The sequence below is a fragment of the Pan paniscus genome, chromosome 21, assembly GCF_029289425.2.
Source record: "Pan paniscus chromosome 21, NHGRI_mPanPan1-v2.0_pri, whole genome shotgun sequence".
In the NCBI taxonomy this organism is placed as follows: Eukaryota; Metazoa; Chordata; class Mammalia; order Primates; family Hominidae; genus Pan; species Pan paniscus.
Window position 1 is genome coordinate 64,032,054 of NC_073270.2, and position 26,897 is coordinate 64,058,950.

General features: G+C 41.4%; 1 protein-coding gene across 4 annotated transcripts in view; it reads right to left on the reverse strand.

Annotated features, from left to right (window-relative positions):
• The window catches only part of LOC100992336 (serine/threonine-protein phosphatase 4 regulatory subunit 1-like), an 82,303-nt gene that overhangs the window by 47,736 nt on the left and 7,670 nt on the right, over nt 1-26,897 (reverse strand). For 3 of the 4 annotated variants that reach the window (XR_010111008.1, XM_034947290.3, XM_034947293.3), the window contains exon 3: nt 11,193-11,325. The exons of the other annotated variant lie outside the window; for it this stretch is intronic. Coding sequence is in view for 2 of the 3 variants with exons in the window: in XM_034947290.3 (XP_034803181.1) it covers nt 11,193-11,325 (133 nt within the window). In the remaining variant the exon portion in view is untranslated. The remainder of the gene's footprint in view (nt 1-11,192; nt 11,326-26,897) is intronic. 4 annotated transcript variants of the gene reach the window in all.

The window sequence follows — 26,897 nt, forward strand, 5'->3', positions numbered from 1 at the left end:
GACCCATAGATCTAATGTAAGAACTAAAACATAAAACTTCTTGAAGAGAAAAAAAAATCTTTGTGACCTTAGGTTAGACAAAGATTTCTGAGGAGCCAAAGTATACAAACCATAAAAGAAAAAAATTGATAAATTTGACTTCATCAAAATTTAAAACTTTGCTCCCTAAACCACACCACTGAGAAAATAAAAATCATGAGCCACAGACTGGAGAAAATATCTGACCAAAACTGGTATCCAGAATATATAAATAATCCTTGTACTCTTATAACTCAATAATAAGCAGACAAACAGCCCAATTAAAAGAATAAGTGTTCATAAATGAGCCCAGCACATTATTAATACTAATAACCGAAAGATGGAAACAACCTAAATATTTGTCAACTGAGGAGTGAATAATCAAAATACTACGTATCCATTCAATGGAGCATTATTAAAGGAATGAGGTACTGACGCATACTACTACAACATGATGTAGCTTTTTTTTTTTTTTTAAAAAAAAAAAACACAGGGTCTCACTCTGTCACCCAGGCTAGAATGCAGTGGCACGATCATAGCTCGATGCAGCCTTGAACTCCTAGGCTCAAGTGAAACATGGATGAATACTGAAAACAGCATGCTAAGTGAATGAAGTCAGTCACAAAAGACGACATACTGTATGATTACATTTCTATAAAATGCCTGGAATAGGCAAATCAATAAAGACACAAAGTAAAAGAGTGGTTGCCTAGGGCTGGGAGATTGGAGAGGAATGGGTAGTGGTTGCTAATGGGAACCAGGTTTCTTATTGAGGTGATAAAAATGTTTTAAAATTCATTGTGGCAATGTTGCACAACTCTGTGAATATACTACAAACCATCAACTTGTACACTTTAAAGTGGTGAAACGTATGACATGTAAACTAAATCTCAATAAAGTTGTTTTATTCTTTTAAAAAGCAAAAGATTTTAACAACTTCACAAAAGAAAATGAACAAACAGCCAAGAAATACAAGAAAAAAATTCTCAACATCACAAGTCTTCAGAAAACTACAAATCAGCCAGGCACAGTGGCTAACACCTGTGATCCCAGCACTTTGGGAGGCCAAGGCAGGCAGATTGCTTGAACCCATGAGTTCGAGACCAGCCTAGGCAACATGGTGAAACCCCGTCTCTACAAAAAATACAAAACTTGGCCAGGCATAGTGGCACACACCTGTAGTCCCAGCTACTCAGGAGCGTGAGGTGGGAGGATCACTTGAACCCAGAAGACAGAGGTTGCAGGGAGCTGAGATCGCACCACTGCACTCCAGCCTGGGTGACAGAGCGAGACCCTATCACACACAAAAAAAAAACCTGTCAAGATCATGAAAGACAAGGATAGAACAAGAAACCATCACAGACGGAGGAGCCTCAGGAGACATGGCAAGTGTAAAAGTAATGTAGTACCCTGATGGGATCCTGGAGCAGAAAAAGAACATTAATGGGAAAATGCAGAATCCAAGTCAAATCTGTAATTTAGTTAACAGTATACCAATGCCAATGTTATTTTCTTAGTTTTGATCAATGTAACATGCTTATTTAAGCCGTAAACATTAGAGCAGTTTCCTGACCTCAGCATTACTGATATTTTGGAGCAGGTAAGTCTTTGTTGGTTGGGGGAGGGCTGTCTGGTGCACTGCAGGATGCTTAGTAGCATCCCTGGCTTCTACCTACCAGTAGCACCCTCTGTGCCCCAAGATGTGACAACCAAAAATATATCTAGACATTGTATAAGATCCTTTGGGGGCAAAATTACCCATAATTGAAAGCCACTGCATTAGAAGTTGGGCAAAAGGTATAAGGGAACTCTCAGTACTATCTCTGCAACACTCCTGTAAACCTAAAATTATTTCAAAATAAAAATCTTAAAGACAAAACACAAGGCCAAAAATGCAAAAGCTACAATGAGGTAACACTACACTACTAGAAGAACTAAAATTATAATGACAATACCAAGTGCTGGCAAAGATATGAAATAGGAATCCACAGACATTGGTAGAAATGCAAAATTGTACAGGTAATTTGGAAAACAGTGTGGCAATTCCTCTAAAAGCTAAACATACACTTACCAGTCAACCCAGCAATTTCACTCTTAGGCATTTACCCATCCAAAATGAAAACATATGTCCACACAAAGTTGAATGCAAATGTTCATATAAGCATTATTCATGACAGCCACGAAATGGAAAACTCCCAGTGTTCCCTGAACTGGTGAATGCGATACAAAACAGAGTATCTGTACATACTCAGCAATAAAAAGGAATGAGCTATTGATAACAACAGGGATGAATTCTAATGCATTTTGCTAAGGAAGAGAAGCCAGACATGTAAGAGTACATCCCACATGACTGAATTTATATGAAATTCTAGAAAAGGCAAAATCTTTTGAAAACATCAGAAACAGGGTCAGTGGTTGCCTGGCCCTATGGTGGTCAGGGAGGGAGGGAGTGCCAGACAGCCAAGGGGCAAATAAGGGTACTTGTCAGGTGACTGAAACTTTTGAACTCCATTGTGACAATGGTTGGATTACTGTATACATTTACCAAATTCATCCAAGTGAACGATTAAAGTGGGTGAAGTTTATTGCATATAAACTATGCCTCAATAAACGCTCTTTAAACAAAGACACTGATGAGGGATAAAGTGAGGGCCATCAGCAGTGGCCTGGGGTGATCTGGAGGCCTCCCATGCAAGCAGAGGAACTGGAGCTCCTGAAGGCTTTCTCTGATCAAGTAAAAAGGGGCCCCTGACTGCTTCTGTCCACTCCTCTGAGCAACCCACCATCCAGGAACAATGCATGTCATTTCTGGCCATGCGTGCATCAGAAGAATTCACTGAAGTTGAAAACCCACCCTGACTTGCAGGCAAAAAAGACTAGAAATATGGAATTCAAAGGGGCAGTCCTTTGGCCCAGTATATTACAGGAAGAAATCCATCAACTCAAGCCTGTATCCAGGGAGATTTATACCACCCTTGGGATGAAAGATCAAGATCTGGCAGCCAAGAGGTTTTGGAAAGTCAGAATAGACACTGCAGAGAAAGTCACTAATTACATTTCACTAGACCACATTCATTCAGCTTCCCTTGGGAAATCAAGCAACTAAGATCCCCAATCTGCTTCTAGGGCCGTAGAACAGAGAGGCAAATCTACATCCAGCCTCAAGTGGTCACAAGGGACCTGCCCTCTTAAAGAAAGCGAGGAAAGGGATAAGAGAGGACCCCTGAGGCAGAGACAACTCCACAACAGAACAGGAGAGAGGTAAAGACTCAAACAAATTGGTGCTTTGGAACCACCATTTTGGAAAACCTGGCTGCTTTGCAACGACCTGGAGAGCCCACAGTGGATGAGCAGAGTCCCGAAGCCTCGGCCTCAATACTTCTCACTTGTTTGTTAGCTTTGTTAATAAGATAAAAGAAGAAAGCAGCCCTCTAGAGAGACAAACCCTGCCTGACTCAGAAGAGCGCAGGGAGACTCAGCGACATGGTGTGTAGCAAGCACAAAGCTGGGGAGTGGCACACTGTAAGTCCTCTACGGCGCCAGCCACTAGATTACAAGACATGCAGCTGCCAACAACAAATGAATAGAGAGAAGCTTAAAGAAATTATGATCTATCTATACCCTGGCATACCATGCAACTATTTGTATGGCCTTAGTACCTCTAGATATGTACTAAGTTAGAAAGATATCCATGATACATTAAATGAAAAAAGGTGAAAAATTTTGCATATGGTATGAGCCCATTTCTTTTTTTTTTTTTTTTTTTTTTTGAGACAGAGTCTCCCTCTGTCCCCAGGCTGGAGTGCAGTGGCACAATCTCAGCTCACTGCAACCTCTGCCTCCCAGGTTCAAGTGAGTCTCCTGCCTCAGCCTCCTGAGTAGCTGGGACTACAGGCGCACGCCACCATGCTCAGCTAATTTTTGTACTTTTAGTAGAGATGGGGTTTCACCATGTTGGCCAGGATAGTCTTTATCTCTGAACCTCGTGATCTGCCTGCTTCAGCCTCCCAAAGTGCTGGGAATACAGGCGTGAGCCATCACGCCCAGCCAAGCCCATTTCTTAATACAAGTTACATTCAGGTATACATGTGCAATACATGTACACATAAACACATTCATATATACATACACTTATTTAGGAAACAATCTAGAAGGGTACTCACCAAACTTCACAGCTCTTCCCAAAGTTGTAGTGGGGGAGAGAGGGAAACTCTATTTAAATTCCTGAGGTTGTTAAATATTTTAATGGGCATGTATTATGTTTGTGAATTTTTTTTTAATATAAAGAGGATGGCTGGGGAGGCCAAGGCAGGCAGATCACTTGAGGTCAGGAGTTCAAGACCAGCCTGTCCAATATGGCAAAAACCCATCTCTACTAAAAATACAAAAATCAGCTGGGCATGGTGATGTGTCCCTGTAATCCCAGCTACTCGGGAGGCTGAGGCATAAGAATCACTTGAACCTGGGAGGCAGAGGTTGCAGTGAGCTGAGATTGCAACACTGCACTCCAGCCTGGGTGACGGAGCGAGACTCCATCTCAAAAAAAAAAAAAAAAAAAAGAGGATGGCTTAATTTTACGTGGCAATATAACCAATGTTCCCTGGAAATCCAGCCATGGAAGTATCACTCAATCACTCAGTTATAATTATGTGTTAAGCCCAACTAACTCTAGACTCAACGCAAGAAGCTTGGGATACCAGGATAAGCCAAGGTCCAGGCCCTGCTCTTAGGAGCTTTACAGTCTAGGCCTGGAAGTAAACAAGAAAATTATGATGACCAGTAGGGACAGGACCCACAGAGAGTGCCCACAGGATATGACAGAAACACAGAAGAACACAGAGGGGCTAGCCAGAGAGATGAGGAGTGTGAGGATGAGAAGTTAGGCAGAAACCCTGGATGTCGGAAAGATGAGACGAGGACTTTAAGATAAGCGTGAACAGCATGGAAAGATCTAGAGGAAACCCGGGGCACACTGGGCAGCTATGGAATGCGGGAACTTTCTGTATTTCCCACTCGACTTTTCTGTAAATCTAAAATCCCGCCAAAAATAAAGTCTATTAGTTAAAGAAAGAATGGAAATGAAACGTTTTTTCAGACAAACAAAAGCTGAGAAAATTCACTGACAACAGTCTTGTACAAAACAAAAATTGTTAATGGAAGTTCTTGAAGCAAAAGGATACCTGATAGAAATGAGCATTTTACAAAAAGAAACAAAAAACATCAAAAATGGTAAGAAAAAAATGGCAAATATTTAAAAATCTTTTTCTTATTTGTAATTGCTTTAAGATAGTTGCTATATAAAGCAAACATAGTAAAAAGGTATTCTGAAATGTATGAATTGTGTAGAAGTAAAGTGTAGGAAAGTAACAGCGTGAAAGATGGAGGGGAAGAGGTGGAAGAACACCGTTGTGAGGCTCTTATGCAACATCTCCAACTCTACAGCATGGAAAGTGGTATCAATTTTGAACATATGTCGTGATGAATAAAAGAAGTATACTGTAATCCCTAGAAAAATCCATAAAAATGTTTAAGAAGAGGTACTGTATAATGAGTAAGCCAACAGTGGAAAAAAACTGATATATTTAAGGCAGGAAAAACAGAAAACAAGAATAGTCAAATACAAAATAAATACCAAGATGGTAGATTTACACAAACCACATCAATAGTAACATCAAATGGAAATGATTTAAACATTCAAATTAAGAGGCAGAGATTGTACAACTGGATAAAAAAGCAAGACCTAATTATATGCCTTCTATAATAAACACACTTTAAAGACAGATAAGTAAAAAATAAAAGTATGGACAAAAATATACCACACAAACATTAATCAAAAGAAAGCTAGAGTGTATATATTAATATCAGACAAGGTAAGCTTCGGAAAAGGAGAATATCACTGGGGAAAAAAGGGACATTACACAGTGTTAATAAATCAGGCCGGGCACGGTGGCTCACGCCTGTAATCCCAGCTTTGGGAGGCCAAGGTGGGTGGATCACCTGAGGTCAGGAGTTCGAGACCAGCCTGGCCAACATGGTAAAACCCTGTCTCTACTAAAAATATGTACATTAGCTGGGTATGGTGGTGGATGCCTATAATCCCAGCTACTCGAAAGGCTGAGGCATGAGAATTGCTTGAACCCAGGAGGCAGAGGTTGCAGCCTGGGGAATAGAACAAGATACTGTCTCAAAAAAAAAAAGAAATCAATTTATTTAACAAACCAGAACAATACTAAATGTGTATGCACCCGACATCAAAACTTCAAAATACGTGAAATATGTAAAACTAAAATTAAAAGGAAACTTAGATAACTCCACAATTGTGGATGCAGGTAGCAACATTTCTCTTAGTAATTTACAGAACAAGTAAACAGAAAATAGATAAGCATGTATTACCCTTGACCTAATTTATAAGATATTTGTAAGATACTCTACCCAAAAAACATTGCAGTGCATTGCAACGCACATTCTTTTCAAGCAGACATGTAATAGTTTACTAAGATAGAACACATTCGGAGCCATAAAATAAATCTCAACAAATTTAAAAGAGAAAAAATACAAAGTATGTTCTCTGACCACAAACGAATTAAACTAGGAATCAATAACAGAAAGATATCTGCAAAATCCTCAAGTATCTGGAAATAACACACTTCTGAATAACTAAATGATCAAAGGAGAAATCATTAACATTAAAAATACTTGTGCTGAGAAATAACAAAAACATTATATATCAAAACTTGAGGTAACATAGTACAGTACTTAAGAGGAAATTGTACAATATAAAATGCAGATGTTACAAAAGAAAAACCAAAAAAAAAAAACTGAGCTAAATATCCTTAAAGTAAGAAAAAGAACAGCAATTAAATCCCAAAAGTAAAAAAAAAAAAAAAAAAACCCCAAAGAAAAAATAATACAGATTACAGCAGATATTATTGAACTATTATAGAAAACAAACATACAACAGAAACAAAGCCAAAACTTGAGTCTTTGAAATAACTAATGAAATTCATAACCTTCTGGTAAGAATTATCTAGGGGGATAAAAAAAGAGAGAGAGGGCACAAACAACAAGTAACAGGATGGAAATGGGACCACAACAGATCTCGCAGACAATAAAAAAAAAATTGTCATTTTCCAACCCAGAATGAAATAACAGATTTAAGCAATGATTATTTGTGAATCCTGAAATCATCAGAACAAAGACTGGTGAGGAATTTTATAATGAAAGAATAAAACACCTGAGCCCACTGCTCAATATGAAATCTCTAAAGGTGTGACAACTAGACATTGTTTCCTGGTGTCTTGTAATAAGAGCTTCACAAAACAACATATGAAGTATTGCTTAAAAAAAAATTGAAGCAGAATATAATAAATTCTCCAAACGTAATTTTCAGTTTACAGAAAAGACAGGAAAAATGATACCATGAGAATCATGACCACCAAATACAGAATGTGGAAAATTCTCTAAGCTAATGACCGCTTCAACAAATAAATGATATGGAGAAAGATGAAACAGAGAACCATTCGAGATTAAAAAGAGTTTAAGATCAAAAGGAAAAAAACCTGTAAACAAAAAGAGACTTAAGAGACACATCTACCTAATGAAATCTATAGACCTTATTTGGATCATGACTCAAACATATCAACCATAAAAAGGTATTTTTTAGTCAGGAAAACTCGACATAGAGCGATAAACTAGAAAGCATTGTTGTTAATTTTGTTAAATGTGATAATGATAGTACAGTTAGATTTGTTCTAAGTCCTTAACTGGATAAAATATGATGTCTCAAATTTCCTTTAAAATACACAACCAAAAAAAGCACAAAACCTCTGCAGAGAAAATGATCAGACTGTATTGAGAAACTAAAGAAAACCTAAATAAATGAAAAGATAAACCATGTTTATAGATTGGAAGTCTACACATTGTAAAAAGGGCAATACTCTCCAAATTGACCTATAGATTCAATGCAAACCCAATCAAAATCCTAACAGATGTTCTGTTTTGTTTCATTTTGTTAGAATCTGGTGAGCTGGATTTTAAATTTACATGAGAATACAAAGTACCAAGAATAACTAGTCATGCCAAAGAAGCAAAACAAGATGGGAAGACTTGTTCTATCAAATATCAAGACTCATTATAAATCTATAGCAACCAAAAGAGTGTAGTATTGGCTGAGGGGACCACTGGAAAAGAGGGGAGAGTCCAAAGACTGTAAACAGAGGCTGGACTGTAACAGAGGTGGCACTCCAGAGCAGTGGGAAAAGAACATACTTTTGATAAATGACATTGTGACAATTAGGAAAATGAAGCTGGAGCCATTTTTCTTATGATAAAAATTAAGTTCAGGCAGATTACAGAACTATAGTATATCTATTTCACAGAAAAAAAATTAAGGCTTTAAAGCAATATAAAGAAATAGAGAAAAAAGCTTCCGAATGCACTATTAAGGAAAATGTCAATAAATTTAACTACATTAAAGTGAATACTTGTGTGCCTGGCACGGTGCTCACACCATTGAGGCCAGGACTTTGAAACCAGCCTAGGCAATATAGTGAGACCCTGTCTCTATGCAAAATAAAGTAGCTGGGCATGCTCCTGTAGTGGCAGCTACTCAGGAGGCTGAAGCAGGAGGATCTCTTGAGCCCAGGAGTTTGAGACTCCAGCTATGATTGCACCACTGCACTCTAGCTGGGTAACAGAACTTGTTACCTTGTTACCCAAAGTCTCAAAAAAAAAAACAAAAAATAAAAATAAAAATAAAAAACCAACAGCTTCTGGTCACCAAAAGAACACCATAAAGAGAGTTTAAACACAAGCCACCAGTTGAAAGATGTTTATCATACATAATTAATAAAGGTTTGAAATCCAGAATATACACAGAACTCCTACAAATTGATAATAAAAAGACAAACAATCCATCTTCTCCCTACCAATTCAACCAAAGATTTGAACAGGCACTTCACAAAAAAGAAATACAGATGTTCAACAAACATATGAAAAAGTGTTTAAACTCACAGTAAAGAAAATGAAAATTCAAATCACAAAGTGATATCGTTATATACACTACCAAACTACCAGACTGGCTAAAATACAAAAATCTGACAATACCAATTGGCAGATAAAATGTAGGGCAAAGGTAAGGCCGGGCATAGTGGCTCACACCTGTAATCCCAGCACTTTGGGAAGCCGAGGCAGGTGGATCACCTGAAGTCAGGAGTTTGAGACCAGCCTGGCCAATATGGTGAAAACTGTCTCTAGTAAAAATACAAACCTTAGCCAGGCGTGGTAGTGTACACCTGTAGTCCCAGCTACTTGAGGCTGAGGCAGGAGAATTGCTTGAACCCAGGAGGCAGAGGTTGCAGTGAGCCAAGATCGCCAGCCTGAGCAATGGAACGAGATTCCTTCTCAAAAAAAAAGTAGGGCAAAGGTAGGAGTATAAACTGATACAACCACTTTGGAAAACTGGCATTATCTACTAAAGCAGAAGATAAGCATACACCATCACACAGTATTTCTTTCCTGGGTACATGTCCTACAGAAACGCATAATTGTGTGTCCCCAGATACATCTACAAGACTGTTCACAGCAAAACTCTTCTTTAACAATAGCAGATGGATAAATGTCAGTATATTCAAGAACACTATTAGAAAAAGAACAAATTCAAACTATTAATATATGCGAAATCCATAAAAGTAATGTATCCTGTATGATTTCACATATATAAAGTCCAGAAACAATAAAATTAAATTACATTATTTGGCGGTAGCTAGATGCCAAAACTAGAAAGACAAAAAAGAAAAAAGACACCATTCAGGGTATCATCATTCCCTAGCATAAAAGGAGAATAACAATGGACTTATCCTGCAACATTAAATGGATCCATCCATAACATCCTTGTGAGCTTTCTATGATTTAATAGATGAAAGGGCTTAGCCTATATTTGGCATAGAATGTAATTTTCGTTTTATCTTTTTCTTTTTTTTTATAGAATGTAATTTTTGTTTTGGTTTTTTTTTTTGAGACGGAGTCTCACTCTGTCACCCAGGCTGGAGTGCAGTGGCGTGATCTTGGCTCACTGCGAGCTCCGCCTCCCGGGTTCACGCCATTCTCCTGCCTCAGCCTCCCGAGTAGCTGGGACTATGGGTGCCCACCACCACACCCGGCTAATTTCTTGTATTTTTAGTAGAGACAGGGTTTCACCGTGTTAGCCAGGATGGTCTCGATCTCCTGACCTCGTGATCCGCCCACCTTGGCCTCCCAAAGTGCTGGGATTACAGGCGTGAGCTACCGCGCCCAGCCAGAATGTAATTTTTAAAAGCAAGAGCCAATGAAGGTAAGGAAAGAGGCTATGTGAGTACCATCAAGTCTTGGCAGGTGGTGTATTAGGGACTACATGGGGAAGGAAGTAGGGAAGCTCAGAGGATAGTTTAGAACAAGACAAGTCAGGGTTGCAAGTGGGGTGAATATGCACCTGTAACAGGAGAGGAGACACAGACGACAGAAGGTAAACCTGAGGGGGGCGAGGGATCAGGGACGGAGGGCCCATCAAAGGGCAGAACAGGAGGAGAGAGACTGTCTGCTGAGAAAGGAGGGGAGAATGCTTTCAGATTCACAGAAGTTTGGGTAGCACGTAAATGTAAAGGGAAGCCTTAATTTCTGCTTTCTTCAGGATATTAAGAATCAAGGTCATCTACTGAGCCAAGGTGGGCCTGGAGTCAAACCCTGCCAACACCGCACACGGTGACAATGGAGCATGGCATGACACATTGCCACCGAAGTTCCTGATACACAGCGCAGTCAAAATACAAAGCGGGCAGACAATGCTTCCAACTGATGCTTCTTGGTGCTTCTCAATTAAGGAATGCATGATTTTTCTGAGTACTGCATATGTGAAAGAAACCCAGTTAGCAATCCTAATCACTTAAACACCATGAAATTCATCACCATTTCCTTCCTGGCTTACCAGGTGGTCAGCAAAACAATAACAAAAATAATGAAAAAGCCTAATAAGATGGTACCATTCAGACAGAAGCCCAGCATCCTGGTGACAATCTGTATCCAACCTACCTCATCATCCATGAAGTCTCCTCAAAGCTGTCACAGAGAAGTGGCCCCAGGTGTCAGCTTAAAGCACACAACACAGAGTTGTCAACATGCACAGGCCTGGTTGGGCTTACCGGTTGAAGGTGTTCTCGCTGAAAGCATACTTCTCCAGGCGAGTGAGTGGAGGCAGGTTATCCTGGCCTGGAATGTCCAAGAAGGCCGTTACTCTCATGTTGTCGCAATCTGTACCATAGTCTTCAAATCCATCTAAAAAGGAAGAGTGGAGGGGGGGAACCCACGCTCAAAGTGTGCATCAACTGTGACAAGTCACACTTGGGCAAAGACATGGCCTTGTGGCATGTGTTCTACCTTCACAGCTGAAGTCTCTAAGAATCGCAACGTTGAGAATTCACCCAAAATGAAATGGTCAGCTGAAGAACCCCAAAAGAAAATAATAGGTACCAGAGTAACAAAGAAGAGCCGGACGCCTTTCTTTTAGTGCAGTCTGTCTAATGCATAAGTGAAAGGAACCAATCCTCTACTGGAGAACTCAGCAAGTGAGCAGATGTTCACCTCTAAGAAAGCCCTGCTGTTTAAGAAGCCCTGCTCACCACGCAGGGCTGTGCAAACAGGTTAAAGCAGTTGAAGGAAAAACAAATCAGCTTGGCCTTACTTGTTAGCAAGACTCTGACAGAAAGTCCACCCCACATCCGGTCTGTTCTAAACACACTCATGTAGCGTCAAAGATGCCATGACATACATTCCTATCCATCCATATCTGTGGTCCCACAACACCCAACCACACCTCTCCACACAGGTATCCAACAAGTTCCTCCAACTCATTCTGGCCAAAAATGAGCCAATTATCATCCTTCCTCTTCCTCTTTTTTTCTTTTTTTTTTTTTTTTTTTCTGAGACGGAGTCTCACTTTGCTGCGCATGCTGGAGTGCAGTGGCCCAATCTCAGCTCACTGCAACCTCCGCCTCCCTGGTCCAAGTGATTCTCCTGCCTGAGCCTCCTCGAGTAGCTGGGATTACAGGCATGCGCCATCACACCCAGCTAATTTTTTGTATTTTTAGTAGAGACAGGATTTCATCACGTTGGCCAGGCTGGTCTTGAACTCCAGACCTCAGGTGATCCACCTGCCTCGGCCTCCCAAAGTACTGGGATTACAGGCATGAGCCACCATGCCTAGCCCCTCTTCCTCTTTAAACCTGCTCTTTTCCCTCCTGTGCAGTGGGTATCTGAATTCATGGGCTCTGGAGCCAAACACACCTGGAATGGGATGAATCCCACAACTACCACTCACTGCTGTGTGGCCAGAGTTCGTCACGTCACCTGTCCACACTTCCGTGTTCTCATCTTGAGGGTGGGATGAGACCTCTTCCTTGTGCCATCAGGATGCTGGAGTAAGTGGGACCATGCATGGGAAGACCTGCAGGATCTGGCTGACCTTGACATTGTTCACCTCTCTTTACTTACTCCCACGTTTCACATCCCCCACAGTGTTCAGAAGATGCTGTTCCCTATCTACTCTCTCCCATTTAGACTTAAGGTCTCAGCAAGGGTGCAGCCTCTTTAGAATGGCTTGCCTTCCCACTCTCCTCACACCTCAAGTGCCCCTGGTGATGGCAACCTGAGCCAGCCTCCTGCAACAGGAAGTTCACCGTGTATCTGCAGGAAGTCCTTACACAATAAACGCTCCTGAGGGCAGAACTATGTCCAGTTACTGTTGGATTCTCCAAGCCTAGCACATAGGCTTGGTAAAATGCATAGTCTTAAAGTGAATGTACTCATTATGTGTTTAATGAGCACCTACTATGTGCCCCTGGAACATTATTAAACACACAATGAGTAAATTTACTCTAAGACTATGCATTTTACCAAGTATGCTCTCCAACAAAACACCAACCACTGAATTAACTTAATCTTTCCATCCACTCTATAAAACACACTGACTAATCCCAGGGCAATGAACACTCATAGCAAAGAGGCTACTCTCTAGGAATAACAGTGATAAGGGGAGTTGTTGGGATGATGATAATAATAAAAATAATGGCTACATTTTTTGAGCTCTTATAATAGGCCAGGGACAGGGAAGTAGCTTTCACATGTGGTTCAATTCCCACACCAACTCAACCAAGTAAGATTTTTATCCTTGTTTTACCGATGAGCAAACCAATACCTAAAGAAGTTAGGCAACTTTCCCTTGGTCACTCACCCAGTTTGCCCTAACCAGAAGGAGGCTCATGCGCAGCTATTCCCAACAGGAGTTACCTGCTTACTAACAGTCAGGTCCTGTGCTGTTATTTCTGAACGTTAGTTTGAATTCTTCAGAAAGATTCAATAAAAATGAGTTATTAAAATATAGCTGTCAAATTAGGAGTAGATAAAACAAGTGGAAAATACTGTAAACACACTGTAAAAAATGACAAGGGCTTACATTTGCATTGCCTGACATACAAGTCTTCTCACTCCACAGAAGACACTGAACCTGGAAATGTAGACGAGGCCTTACGGGTGTGATCTATGGATGAAGGGAAAGGGTCCATGTGCCAAGCAAGGCAAGGCCTTGGCTCAGATCACACGGTCAGCCTATGAATATCCATTCTTTGATTAAAATTAGAAGTTTTAGAAACGTAGCCATCTTGGCCAGGTGCGGTGGCTCACACCTGCAATCCCAGCACTTTGGGAGGCTGAGGTGGGTGGATCTCTTAAGGCCAGGAGTTCAAGACCAGCCTGGCCAACATGGTGAAATCCCGTCTCTACTAAAATACAAAAATTACCCAGGCGTGGTGGTACATGCCTGCAATCCCAGCTACTCCAGAGGCTGAGGCTGAGAATAGCTTGAACCTGGGAGGTGGAGGTTGCAGTGAGGCAAGATCACGCCACTGTACTCCAGCCTGGGCAACAGAGCAAGACTTCATCTCAAAAAGAAAAAAAAAAGAAATATAACCATCTTTTTTTAAGAATCCCTGATATGATCGACTTTTTCTATTAAGCAGTCATCTTCTCCTCCCATTCCTGCTAGAAAAGAGGCCATCACTGAAAGGATAAGGCAGGCAGGGAACTACCTGGAGTTGAGAGCTAATTATCAAGAGGACTCTTGCTATTTCGAAGACAGCCTGGCAGAGTTTGTGCCCAGTAAAGAGAAACACACCTGGCAGAGCCCTCCCTTCTCCCACTCCCCCACCTAGCCTTTCCATTGCTAACCTAGGAAAATAAAGATAAAGAAACAGGCTGCTGAGGACTTCCCTGAGGCTAATTTTGGCAAAATAACAGCCTCAATAGTTAGTTCCAGAAAGATTAATCGGCACCTGCTCTAGAGGTGGAAATGCATCCCTCCTACCCCTCGCCCTGAAAACTAGACAGTTGGTGATGGCACTGATGTGAAAAAGTAGAGGAGTCCTACCAGGCAGGTAGAAAACCCAAAGTCAATGCAGGCAGTAAAGGAAAAGAGTTCAATCTAGGGATGACAAGTTTGTGCCTAGGTACTTACTTTTCTTTGAACGTGAACCACATTTTTCCTCAACTAATTATTTTAGGCTAATAATATGAGCTTATTAAAAATTTACACTGTATAACAGCTACTCAGAGAATTTTAATAAAGAATTACACAGTTACAGAAAAATATGTATGACATAATCAAATATGCCATTTCTCTGCACCATAGCTGCCTTGGATGAACAGGTCCACACTGAGTCACAGCCAAGCCCAATGACCAGAGTCACTGCATACGAGCTATTCTCAATGCACTTCAGAGTCCAGAAAGAACAGGCAGCCTCGATCCCACAGAGAGTTATATAGCATTTGCAGGCCCAGGCTGGAATGGACTTGAAAACATTAAGTTTAAAGCAGTAGTTCCCAAGCTTTGGGGTAACAGACAGTTTTGGAACCTGAAGATATCTACAGTCATATACATTCAATACTTTTCATACAGGATCAGGGGTTTCAAAAGATCTTCTGAGGACCACTGTGTACTTTATGGGTTAAGAACATGGTGTTTTAAAATAACAGAAAATACCCAGACATTCTTCAAAAAACTGTGTTTAGTCAGACAACTAATGAACTTAGCAATTAGCTCCACCAAAGAATAGATGTTACTGGAGAATATTAATGATCCTACCACATTAACTATATAAAACTACACTATCAACAAGGAAATAAAAGCTATGTATAAGCCATAAAATAATGAATAATAATTTACTCTTCTTGGTTACCCCTATAAACCAGAAACTGTGCTAAGAGCTTTCTGTGTAGTAGCAGTAGTTTGTTAAATCTTGATAAAAAACCATATTAATCCCATTAAAAAAATAAAAAACAGACCAGGTAAAGTGGCTCACGCCTGTAATCCCAGCACTCTGGGAGGCTGAGGTGGGAGGATCGCTTGGGCCCAGAAGCTGGGGATCAGCCTGGGGAAGAAAGTGAGACTTTGCCTCTAAGAAAAATATAAAAACTCAGTGGTTGTGATGGTATGTGCCCGTGGTCCCAACTACTCAGGAGGCTGAGAAGGGAGGATCATTTGAGCCCAAGAGGTCGAGGCTGCAGTGAACTATGATCACAGCACGGCATTCCAGCCTGGACGACAGAGACCCTGTCTCAAAAAAAATTAGAAAACAAAAAAGCAGCTCAGAGAAGTTAAGAAAATTGCTACTCATAGAGTGGCAGAGTCAGAATTATTACTATCATTAAATCATTAGCCGATTCTATTACTAATATTGCTTATGTTTGTATCTCCAGAGTTCAGGGCAACCACAGACACTAGAGAGTGTGGGGAAGGGCAAAGAGGAGGAATCCCAGAAAGGAAAGAGTCAAACAGGGGAAGCCTCTGTATTAAACTCTGCCCAAACCCTGGCTTGAGCCCTAAACCAAGCATTCGTGTGACAAATTTCAATCAGTACAGCTAAGGCTAAAAGAATTGAACCAAGATTTGGAATATTATCCACTCTAGGGGTGATGAGTTAACAGTCTGACCCCAGTCAATTTAAGTGCCTAGTAAAATAAAACAAAAGAAACAGAATCAATACTCTTTGGAGGCATATAGCAGAATCCAGAGGTTCTACAACATGTAACATTCACAATATCCAGGTTATACTCCAAAATTACTCAACATATGAAGAAAATGAGAAAACCTGAACTAGCTGAAAGAAAAAAAAAATCAAAACAGAGTGACTCTGAGAGGACTCAAATGCTGGAATTACAGACAAGGACTTTAAAGCAACTATTACAATAATGCTTATGGATGGAAAGGAAAATATGCCATGAATGAGAAGGAGCCTCAGCAAAGAAACATTAATATAAAAAGGCACCAGATAAAAATTTGAGAACTAAAACAATTATCTGAAATTGAAAAATTCACTGAGTGAGTGGACTTAATAGAAGAATGAAGATGACAAAATAATGACCAAAAATTCCACAAATTTGATGAAAGACGTAAATTTCCGGAATCAAGGATCTTAGTGAATGCCAAGAGGATAAATACATAGAAAATTGCATCCAGGTACATTAGAGTCAAACTGCTAGTAACCAAACATGATCATCCGGACAGCAGCAGAGAAAACAAGTATCATACACATGGAGTCATGGCTTGAGTGACCACTGACTCTTGACCAGAAACAGTAGAGGTAGAAGACAGTGAAACCACATCTTTTTTTTTTTTTTTTGAGACAGAGTCTCGCTCTTTCGCCCAGGCTGGAGTGCAGTGGCACGATCTCGGCTCACTGCAAGCTCCGCCTCCCGGGTTCACGCCATTCTCCTGCCTCAGCCTCCCGAGTAGCTGGGACTACAGGCGCCTGCCACCACACCCGGCTAATTTTTTTGCATTTTTAGTAGAGACGAAACCACATCTTTAAAGGACTGAGAGACAAAACTAGCAATCTAGAACTTGCCATCCAGTAAAAATATCCTCCAGGAATCTGACATGGTCCAATTAAAAAAAAAATGCTAAAAATGTGTTTCTAACACACCCTTTTTACACAGCCAGCCAACGTGGACTACAAGAAATATTAAAAGATGTTCTGTAGGCTGAAGTGGAATGATACCATTTGGAAACCTGTATCTTCAAAAGGAATCAAGAGCATTAGAAACAGTAAATATTTAAAAACTATTATTCTTCTTAACTTAAAAATGCATACGATAGTTTAAAGCAAAAATTAAAACCTTGTGCTGTGGAATTTATAACATATATAGAGGTTCTATATATTTTAAACTATAACATAAAGCAGGAGCACTAAATGGAACTATGCAGTTGTCAGGCTTCAACATTTTACATAAAGTGGTACAATATTAACTCTAAGTAGACTGTTTCTTTCTTTCTGTTTTTTGTTTATTTTTGTAGAGACAGGGTCTTGCTATGTTGCCCAGGCTACATTTGAACTCCTGAGATCCTCCTGCTTCAGCCTCCCAAGTAGCTAGGACTACAGGCGCACACCACCAGACCTGGTTTCTCTTTTTTTTTTTTTTTTTGAGACAGAGTTTTGCTCTTGTTGCTCAGGCTGGAGTGCAATGGTGTGATCTCGGCTCACCGCAACCTCCACCTCGCGGGTTCAAGAGATTGTCCTGCTTCAGCCTCCCGAGTAGCTGAGATTACAGGTATGCACCACCATGCCCGGCTAATTTTGTATTTTTAGTAGAGACGGGGTTTCTCCATGTTGGTCAGGTTGGTCTCGAACCCCCAGCCTCAGGTGATCCACCCACCTCGGCCTCCCAAAGTGCTGGGATTACAGGCATGAGCCACCGCGCCCAGCCCAGACCTGGCTTCTAAGTAGACTGTTTCTATCTGTAGAGCTAGACCTGGAGGTCCTTTAAACACTGGGACCATGTGATATAATGCCTGGCACATAGTACAGACACTTAATAAACACTGGTGTCTACAGAAATCACTCTACCAAGACTTTGATTACCAGGATTCAATTCATGAAAGCCTATCAGCCCCTGAGAAAGCTGAGAAAATCCAGCTTTCACAAAACCAAACCTGAGATGCAGCACCTAGCCTAAAACCACCTGTAGGTGTACCCACAATGTGAGTAGAAGGCAGCCAAAGACATTAACTAATTTGCTTCTGCTTACAAAATGAGGTATCTCAGTCTCAAATAAAAAAAAGGTCAAAAACGTAACTGTTCAAGTAAAATTAATGAATTTGCACAGTCAATATAATGTACACGAATTAATCAAAAGTATTCAATCATCTTATTAATGAATTTAGTAGAACAAATTTTGGTAATTCATGTTAAGTATATAAGGAAGGGCAGAGAGAAGAAAGATGTTTAAAATTCATCAGAAATAATAAGTCTAAATAACAGGGATTTCTGTTTTAAGCAATGGAATTACAATTTTAGTCCTATAAAGAACAAAGAACCAGGCTGTCTAGCTGCTACCACCCTGGGAGAGTTCTGCATTAATAGGCCATTGGTGGCCAATCACAGCCAACGAGATCCCGCCTCCATTCTCTCACTGGTTGTTTCTATACTATCAGGCACAGCTTTGAGCCCAGCCAGCCATGCTGCAAGTGCACAGCCTGGTCACCTGGCCACAGAGTGCAGACAGCTTGAGACAGCATATCTTCAAGTGTAACACACTGAATGTCATTAAATCACACAGTGGGACAGTTATTCTCTTCTTCATTTTCCAATTAAATCAAGGAAATTCCTTTTGTCCAGGCATGTCTTGAACACTTCCCTAAGACTGGTAATCTTCCTTTTAATACAAAGCAGATCTCAGCTCAGAATCTTTTGCAGGCACTGTGTCTATATATATAGAATTTAATGTTATTTTATTTCTGTTTTATATTTTGGTTAAGTTTCATTTAGAGCAACTGATGAAAGTTTTCTAAAATGTGTTTAAATAAAAGAAGTTATTTGATATGAAGAAAAATCCAGGTGGTATTATTAAAATAAAAATAGAAAAAAGTGGCACACAAATGACTGATGTCTAAAAAATACTGGATTAGCAAAATCCAAGGAAAATATTCCTACTAATACCATCATATTCATATGTAAAGAATAGTACTTTTCATTCCAAGTACTGACAATCATTTCTTTCCCCACATATGCAAACATTTTCCCTGGTGTGGATCAACAGTCTAGACTTCCTCAAAATTAGGAAATCCTACTTGAGTCCAAATTAATAAGATTATCAGTAAGATTATTACTATTTGCCTGTGAATGGGATATATATTTTTTTAAGTTATCCTTCAATGCACCAGGGCTTCCTAAAATATACATGGAAGCAAGATTTGGCTCTCCTTTCCTCAAAGTGAATGAAAATGCCAGCATTCGCTTCAATGTCAATTGTGAAGGCATTCTAACCAGGTAACGTGATGAATAACCTTTTCCCATGACGTTTTTATGTTTTTTTTCTTTATTAAATCTTAAAAGACAAACTAAATCAATCAACAACTGATGAACTATATAAAGATAACAGAGCAGGATTCCTCAACCTCAGCACTATTGACATTCCGGGCCAGATTATACTTTGTTTTGCGGGCTGTGTACTGTGGAAAGTTTAGCAACATGCCTGGCCTCTACCCACTACTTGCCAGAGCACTCCCTCCCCAGGTTGTGATGATCAAAACCATCTCCAGCCATCGTCTGATGTCCCCTGGGGGTGGGGGGAAGCAAGGCAAAAATCACCCCAGTTAAGAAACACTGTAAAAGAGAAAGACTGGCCCGGCAGTGTTACTTGCGGGTTGTCCGGTCAGTGGAAAAGATCTGGCCCACCCTTACTTCTTCGCCTTATCTCCCACTTCTCTCCTTCTCTGCCTCCAGCCACAGGCCTTGTGGCTATTTCCCAGATGCTCAGTCCCTCGGCAGAGGGCCTTTTCACTGGCTGATCCCTCTACAAAGAATTCCTTCTCCTCTTAAAAATCTTTGCTCATTCATCATCCTCTCAATGAGGTCTTCCCTGACCACCTTATTTTAAAATTCCAAGTCCCCCATCTATAGCCTCCTTATCCTGATCTACTTTCCTGTTTTTCCAGAGAACCCCCTGCCTTTGAACACACAAAATATTTACTTCCTGGGTTTACTGCTTGTCAGCTGTGTCCACTCCTTCCACTCCTACCCTTAGGGTAAGAATCTTTGATTGACTCATTGATATGTCTAGGCCACCTCAAGCATTCAATAAAAGTTGCTGAATGAAAGAATGCATGCATGGTAAAGATCCACCAAGCTAGTTTGCTGTGTCCCTTAACAATGAGATTAGCACATAAAATGATCCTTTCTCTCAAAAAGAGTGTTCTAGAGGCCAGTGTGGTGGCTCATGCCTATAATCTCAGCACTTTAGAAGGCCAAGGTAGAAGGATGCTTGAGACCAGCCTGGACGATGTAAGAAGATCCCATCTCAATAAAAAGTAGAAAAAATTAGCAGGGCATGTTGGTGTGCACTTGTAGTCTCAGCTAGCGGGGAGGCTAAGATTGGAGGATCACCTGAGCCTGGAAGGTCAAGGCTGCAGTGAGCTATGACTGTGCCACTGCACTCCAGCCTTGGAGATAGGGTAAGACCCTCTCTCAAAAAAATAATAATTTTCTAGAATTTACATTTCTAAGGACAGGTACGGTGGCTCACACCTGTAATCCCAGCACTTTGGTAGGCCGAGGCAGGTGGATTACTTGAGGTCAGGAGTTCAAGACCAGCCTGGCCAACATGGTGAAACCTCGTCTCTACTAAAAATGCAAATTAGCCAGATATGGTGGTACACGCTTATAATGCCAGCTACTCAGGAGGCTGAGGCAGGAGAATTGCTTGAACCAAGATCATGCCACTGCACTCCAGCCTGGGCAACAGAACAAGATTCTCTCAAAAAAAAAAAAAAAAAGAATTAACATTTCTAGCCATTGCTAAGTTGGCATGTTGTCTGGCAAATGCTGATAGAAACAAGGGGCTACGGTCTACAAGGCAATATTACAAACAATTACTCTGGGACCCAACAAGTCCAGACCACACATAAAGATCAGGAATCTTAAGCTTTCAAGTTAGAAATGAAATATGAAGTAGCACATAAATAATTCCTAGTTCAAATTTCACTTTTGTTTACATTTGAAAAACAAAAAAGCTACTAACTCCATTTATGAAAGCTTCGCATGATGCAGAAAAACAAAGCTTTCTGAACAAAACAGTTTCTAATAATAACTTCAAGTTGTCTTGGCCCAGTGTAAAATATGAAATAAACCAGTATTGATCATGTTTTGACTTCATTTGTCATCTACACTATAATAAGCTTTTAAGCAGCAGCTGTTTTCTATGTTTCTGCCACTTTCTAAATTTCTAGGTTTACTGACAAGTTGACACAGGACACTACTGACTCTTTAACAAAAATGATTAATATATAAGCTAGCAATGCACAGTAGGAAAAGGGCTTGGAGAAGGGCCATGGTGATGCACAGGGGTCAGTGGCCTCTCCTACCGTCCCGTATGCTCAGCCCCCATCCCCTGGCTCTGCACACACGAGCCACCTTGAACTGTGTGTCCAACACCCCTGCAGCTCTGTTACGCCACAGTCAGCAGCTGTGACTGCTCCTGGCCCTCCAGGGAGATATACAGTTTAAAAATCCACTTTAATAGCTAAGACATAGACAGCTCACCTCTACCATCCAAACCACTTCAAACGCTAGGAAATAGACAGCTTACCTCTACCATCCACTTCAATAGCTAAGACACAGACAGCTCACCTCTACAGATAGCCTCAGCTATCAGGGAGGCTGAGGTGGGAGGATCGCTTGAGCCTGGGAGGTCGAGGCTGCAGTGAGCTGATTGTGCCACTGCTTTCCAGCCTGGGAGACAGCGTGAGACCCTCTCTCAAAAATAATAATTGTTTAGAATTTACATTTCTAGCCACTGCTAAGTTGGCCGGGGTGGTTCTGAGCTCGCACAACCTAAAACAAGATCAGTTCCTCTTCAGGAAGGTCCTGACCACTTTGCAAAGAATAACTGGGTTTATTATCCCTTGCCCCTGATGTTAGGTGACTACATTTAAAAAAAAAAAAAAAGGAACTCTTCTCTGACTAAGAGGCCCACCAGAGAAAAATATTTCTGGAAACTACAACATTGAGAAAAAAGGATTTACCCTCCTCTATGTTAACTAGTTACTCAAGGGTTATCAAACCCTGACAGTATCTCTATCACTTAACGTATGGTTGGGGCATAAAGGAAATCAGATGAGGATGCTGTAGTGAAACACACCATGGACTCCTGAGTCCTCACCTGTGTGTCAATGTTTTTCACCAGACACCAATCTGTCCTAAAGCAGGCCACGTATGAATTAATATGTTAAGCATAACATTAGGTGAATGTGCATTGCAGGTTCGACTATAGCAGATACAATCTAATAAACAGAAAAGAAACTTTACAGGTCATTTTACAGCAAAAAAAAAAAAAGGATTGGAAGATCAATACAGAAACAGAAAGCATGCTGACAGCAGACTGACCTTGAACATCCCCTCCTCCCTCATGGACAGCAGGCAAAAACAGCAAACCTAATTCAACAGAGTAGTGGTCCCTGGACACCATAAGCCCCACGGGAAAAAAGATCATCATGTACATCACCACCCACAATGCCATGGTGGCAAGCACCATGGGACACAAGCACAGACAAACAGGAGGGACACAGCTCCACTTGGAAGAGAGTGAAGAGATGGCAGACACCTTCCCTAGAACACAGGTGGTATGTGATTTGGGCCTTAAAGGTTGAACAGAAATCCTCCACGTGGGAAGAGAGTGAGAATCTGGGAAAGGGAAAAAGAACATTCCAGATGAAGGGGCAAGCACAGCAAGGTACACTGTCTGCCACCTTCAAGTGGTTCAGGGACACTGAGCCATTTCACACAAAGCCACCAAGCCCTGAGTAGCCACACCATAATCAGCTTTAAGTGGAAAAAGGGGAAAAAAATAAACACAATAAAACATACCTAATGAGATCCCTTTATTGGCCCAAACATAAGCAGAGCGGGAGCTGGAGGTAGAATGTTATGGCGTGTCTACCCCAGGCAAGCATTTTCACTCAGAGTCTGCTCTCCAGCCATTCCCAGTATTTATGATTCTCCATTCAACATGTCACCCTATCATTATAACTCTACATGATATATGCCACCCTGAGCCAGACCAATTATCCATACAATCCAATATTCTGTTTCTGACATACCACCAGGGGACACTGAACAAGGAACATGATAGACATGGTCCACTATGTCCACGTTTGACTCAAAATATTAGAAGATTGGTTGATGGTGGCCAAGAAGTTTAAGCCTTATTTGCAAAATTTGTACTTAGAATGTAGAATGTATTCATGTAGAACTTATATCAATAAAAATTAATTTTTTAGAGGGTCACATTAGCCACTCTTCAATAAACAACTAAATCTTTGCAAGGCCTTAGGTGATTTGGGGGGAACTAGAATACACCACTCCCGTAATGTGTTATTTAAAGTAGTTTTGTTCTTCTCACTAACAGGCTTATAAGTACTAATGCAGATTCCTGAATTGGGACTATTTCTAATAGCGAGACTAGACAAGCTTGATCCATCTAACAAATAAAGAACATTCTTGATTCTTCACCAGCTTTTGGTGGGAAGTGACCCCCGCACACCTCAGGTCCTTGTTAACTTAACTAAATTCAAACGGCAAGTTGTGCAAGCAAACTTTCTCTATATAAACGTCATTCTCTAACAAGACCCACACTGATTTATTAGCTCTCATATAAGCAGATCCATCCAATGCATAATGTTTTATATTGCAAATCTTGGAGGGCTACTGATGGTTATTACTAGCACTATGCAATGGGCTGGCTGGAAAGACCAGCCTAATTCATGAGCAGCCATCCTTTCTATGCCATGCAGACACGGAAATTCCTCTTTGATTTGTGGCTTTAATCATGGCTTCCAAAACCCATCATTATTTATGACTCTTTTATTTACTTTTATTTTGAGATGGAGTTTCACTCTTGTTGCCCAGGCTGGAGTGCAATGGCGTGATCTTGGCTCACTGCAACCTCCACCTCCCAGGTTCAAGCGACTCTCCTGCCTCAGCCTCCTGAGTAGCTGGGATTACAGGCATGCGCTAGCATGCCCGGCTAATTTTTTTTTTTTTTTTTTTTTTTTTTTTTGTAATTTTAGTAGAGACAGGGTTTAACCATGTTGGCCAGGCTGGTCACAAACTCCTGACCTCAGGTGATCCACCTGCCTTGGCCTCCCAAAGTGCTGGAATTACAAGCGTGAGCCACCATGCCCCACCGACTCTGACTTTTAAGTTGACAGTCAATGGGAAACAGGTTACCTGATAGGAAAGAACTCTGCAGCTCAAAGCAGTGCATATGCTCCATTTTCATGTTACCAATCTCCATTCTCCTGCCAACTCGCCCGCTTGAGGGAGGGAGTTGAAGAAGATGAGGGTGGTAAAGTCTACACGGCGTTAATGAATGAATGAATGGAACAATATTACTTACAAATGCAACGAGTTCTCTAGTCAGACTTGAGGTAGATGCAAAAGAAAAAAATGGTTACAGAAGACAGTCAAAATCTTTGGGATGAGTATTGGGGTATAGGGTCCTCTATTTTCGTACTGTTCAAAATAGTTAAAACAATCAAGCAATGCTCTCAGACCAAGCAAGATAACTTTACCAGCACCTCCAAAACCACCTCTTGCTCCATTCCACTTACCACCTCCCGCAATGGGTAACAACTCTCCTGCCTTCTAACAGCCTAGATTCGCTTTGCATCGTTTTATAGTTTGTACAAATAGAACCATGTGTACCCTTTTGTGTCTGGCTTTTCAGATGTTTGTGAAATTATCCATATTACTGATTAGAGCTATAGATCATTCATTCTTACAGCTGCATGGTTTTCCATTGTGTGAACATACCAGAATTTATAATCCTTTGTAGTCATGATAAATATTTGAGTAGATTGCAGTTTCCAACTCTTAAGAATCATGCAACTGGCCCGGCACGGTGGCTCACGCCTGAAATCCCAGCACTTTGGGAGGCCGAGGCAGGCAGATCATGAGGTCAAGAGATCGAGACCATCCTGGCCAACATGGTGAAACCCCGACTGTACTAAAAGTACAAAAATTAGCTGGACCTGGTGGCGCGCCTGTAGTCCCAGCTACTCGGGAGGCTGAGGCAGGAGACTCGCTTAAACCCAGGAGGCAGAGGTTGCAGTGAGCCAAGATCACGCCACTGCACTCCAGCCTGGAGACAAAGCAAGACTCCAACTCAAAAAAAAAAGAGAATCATGCGACTATGAACATGTTTTTTGAGAATATATGTCTATGTTTTGTTGGGCATATAACCAGGAGAATTGGTGGGTTATTCAAATTCTTTTTTTAAGGTTTTCAGAGTACATATAAATCATGCAAATCTGTGCTGGAATCTTCCATCCCTGACGAAAAGCCCCTTGAAGCCCTCCAGCTGCTTCTTGAAAGGCTGTGCTTTCTCCTGCTGGGCTGTGAGTCCCAAACGCAGTGACCATTCCTCAAAGTGCCCAGTGCCTAGCCACAGCCTGCTGTATTCTTCGCCTTGGCTACCAGGCATGGGACACTTTGACCACTGAGCTACTGGATTCCAGACCACACTGCCTCAACTTCCAAAACCTTCCCAAATAACTCCAATCTGGCTTCCACTTCTTGGCTGTGCTGAACTACTCACTGAGGTGAGTGAAGACGCCCTAACTGCCAAACTCCATGGCCTGTCTTCAATCCTCATCTTACCTGACCCTTCCGGGGCAAGTGACATAAATAAATGATTATCCAATCAAAATCCTGGCTCCAAGGGTCTCCTGGTTTCTTAACTCCATGGCTAATTTCTAGAAGCCTCTGCTGCCCAGGGAGTACCCCTTCGCCTTCTTCTCCAACATTCCCTCTCATCCTGCTCCCTCTCATCCTGCTCCAGCTACCACTCACCACTAATGACTTTCACATCTCCTCTCCAGTCCTAACTGTGCTCCAGAACCCTACAAGGGGGCTTTCTGGTGTCCTCAACAATGCCACCAGGATCTGTGTCATTGCTTCTCATGTGCTGTCCAGTGCCATTCACTATGTTAGACCACAGGGACCCAAAGAAGGATAAGACCCATTCTAATGGTCAATGCTATTAGTAAATTAGCAAATGCTGCCACAGGAAAATACAGGGCTCAGGAAACACAAAGAAGGAGTGCCTAGCCCAGTCTGGGTGGAAGGGAATGGAGGTGTCAGAAAAGTTCTCCACGAGACCCTGTCTCTGAGTTGACCCTTCCCTCACCACCGGAACTATCTGTCAACCCTATTCCCCACTCCCGGGCTCATCTCCTTGATTGAGACCCCACTCCCCTCGCCTGAACCACGGGAACACACTGGGGACCCCACCCCAGCTTTTCCTCCACCAGTCTTTCCTTTCTTTAAAGCACAGAGCAGCTCTAGTCACTCCCTGGTTCAGATTCTCCAGTGGTTCCCATGACTCCATGGATAAAAGGCCAACACTTTACCTTACAATGGACTTAAGGGCTATGTATGGCCTGGCCCCCACCTCCTCCTCTCACCTCCTGTGTCTGTTATTCACTGTTCCAGACACACAGACCTTCCTGCTAGTCCTTGACAAGGAAGAGCTGTATGCAGGAGGCTTTCTCTGGCTCTTCATGCGAGTATCTCCAGCTTGTTACTCAAATCTCAACTCAGAAGCACCTCTCAGGGCTCTGGAGATGCCTTCTCTGGCCACTTGACATTAGCAGCACCTGTATGCATGCAACCACACTGTGCTGGCACCTTCAGTCACACTCACCTGCTATACGTCCTTCTGCTTACCTCTTTAGTGTCTTGTTTCTGCTGCTGAACTGAAAGCTTCATATAAGCAAAAACTGGGTTCGTTTTATTCACTTC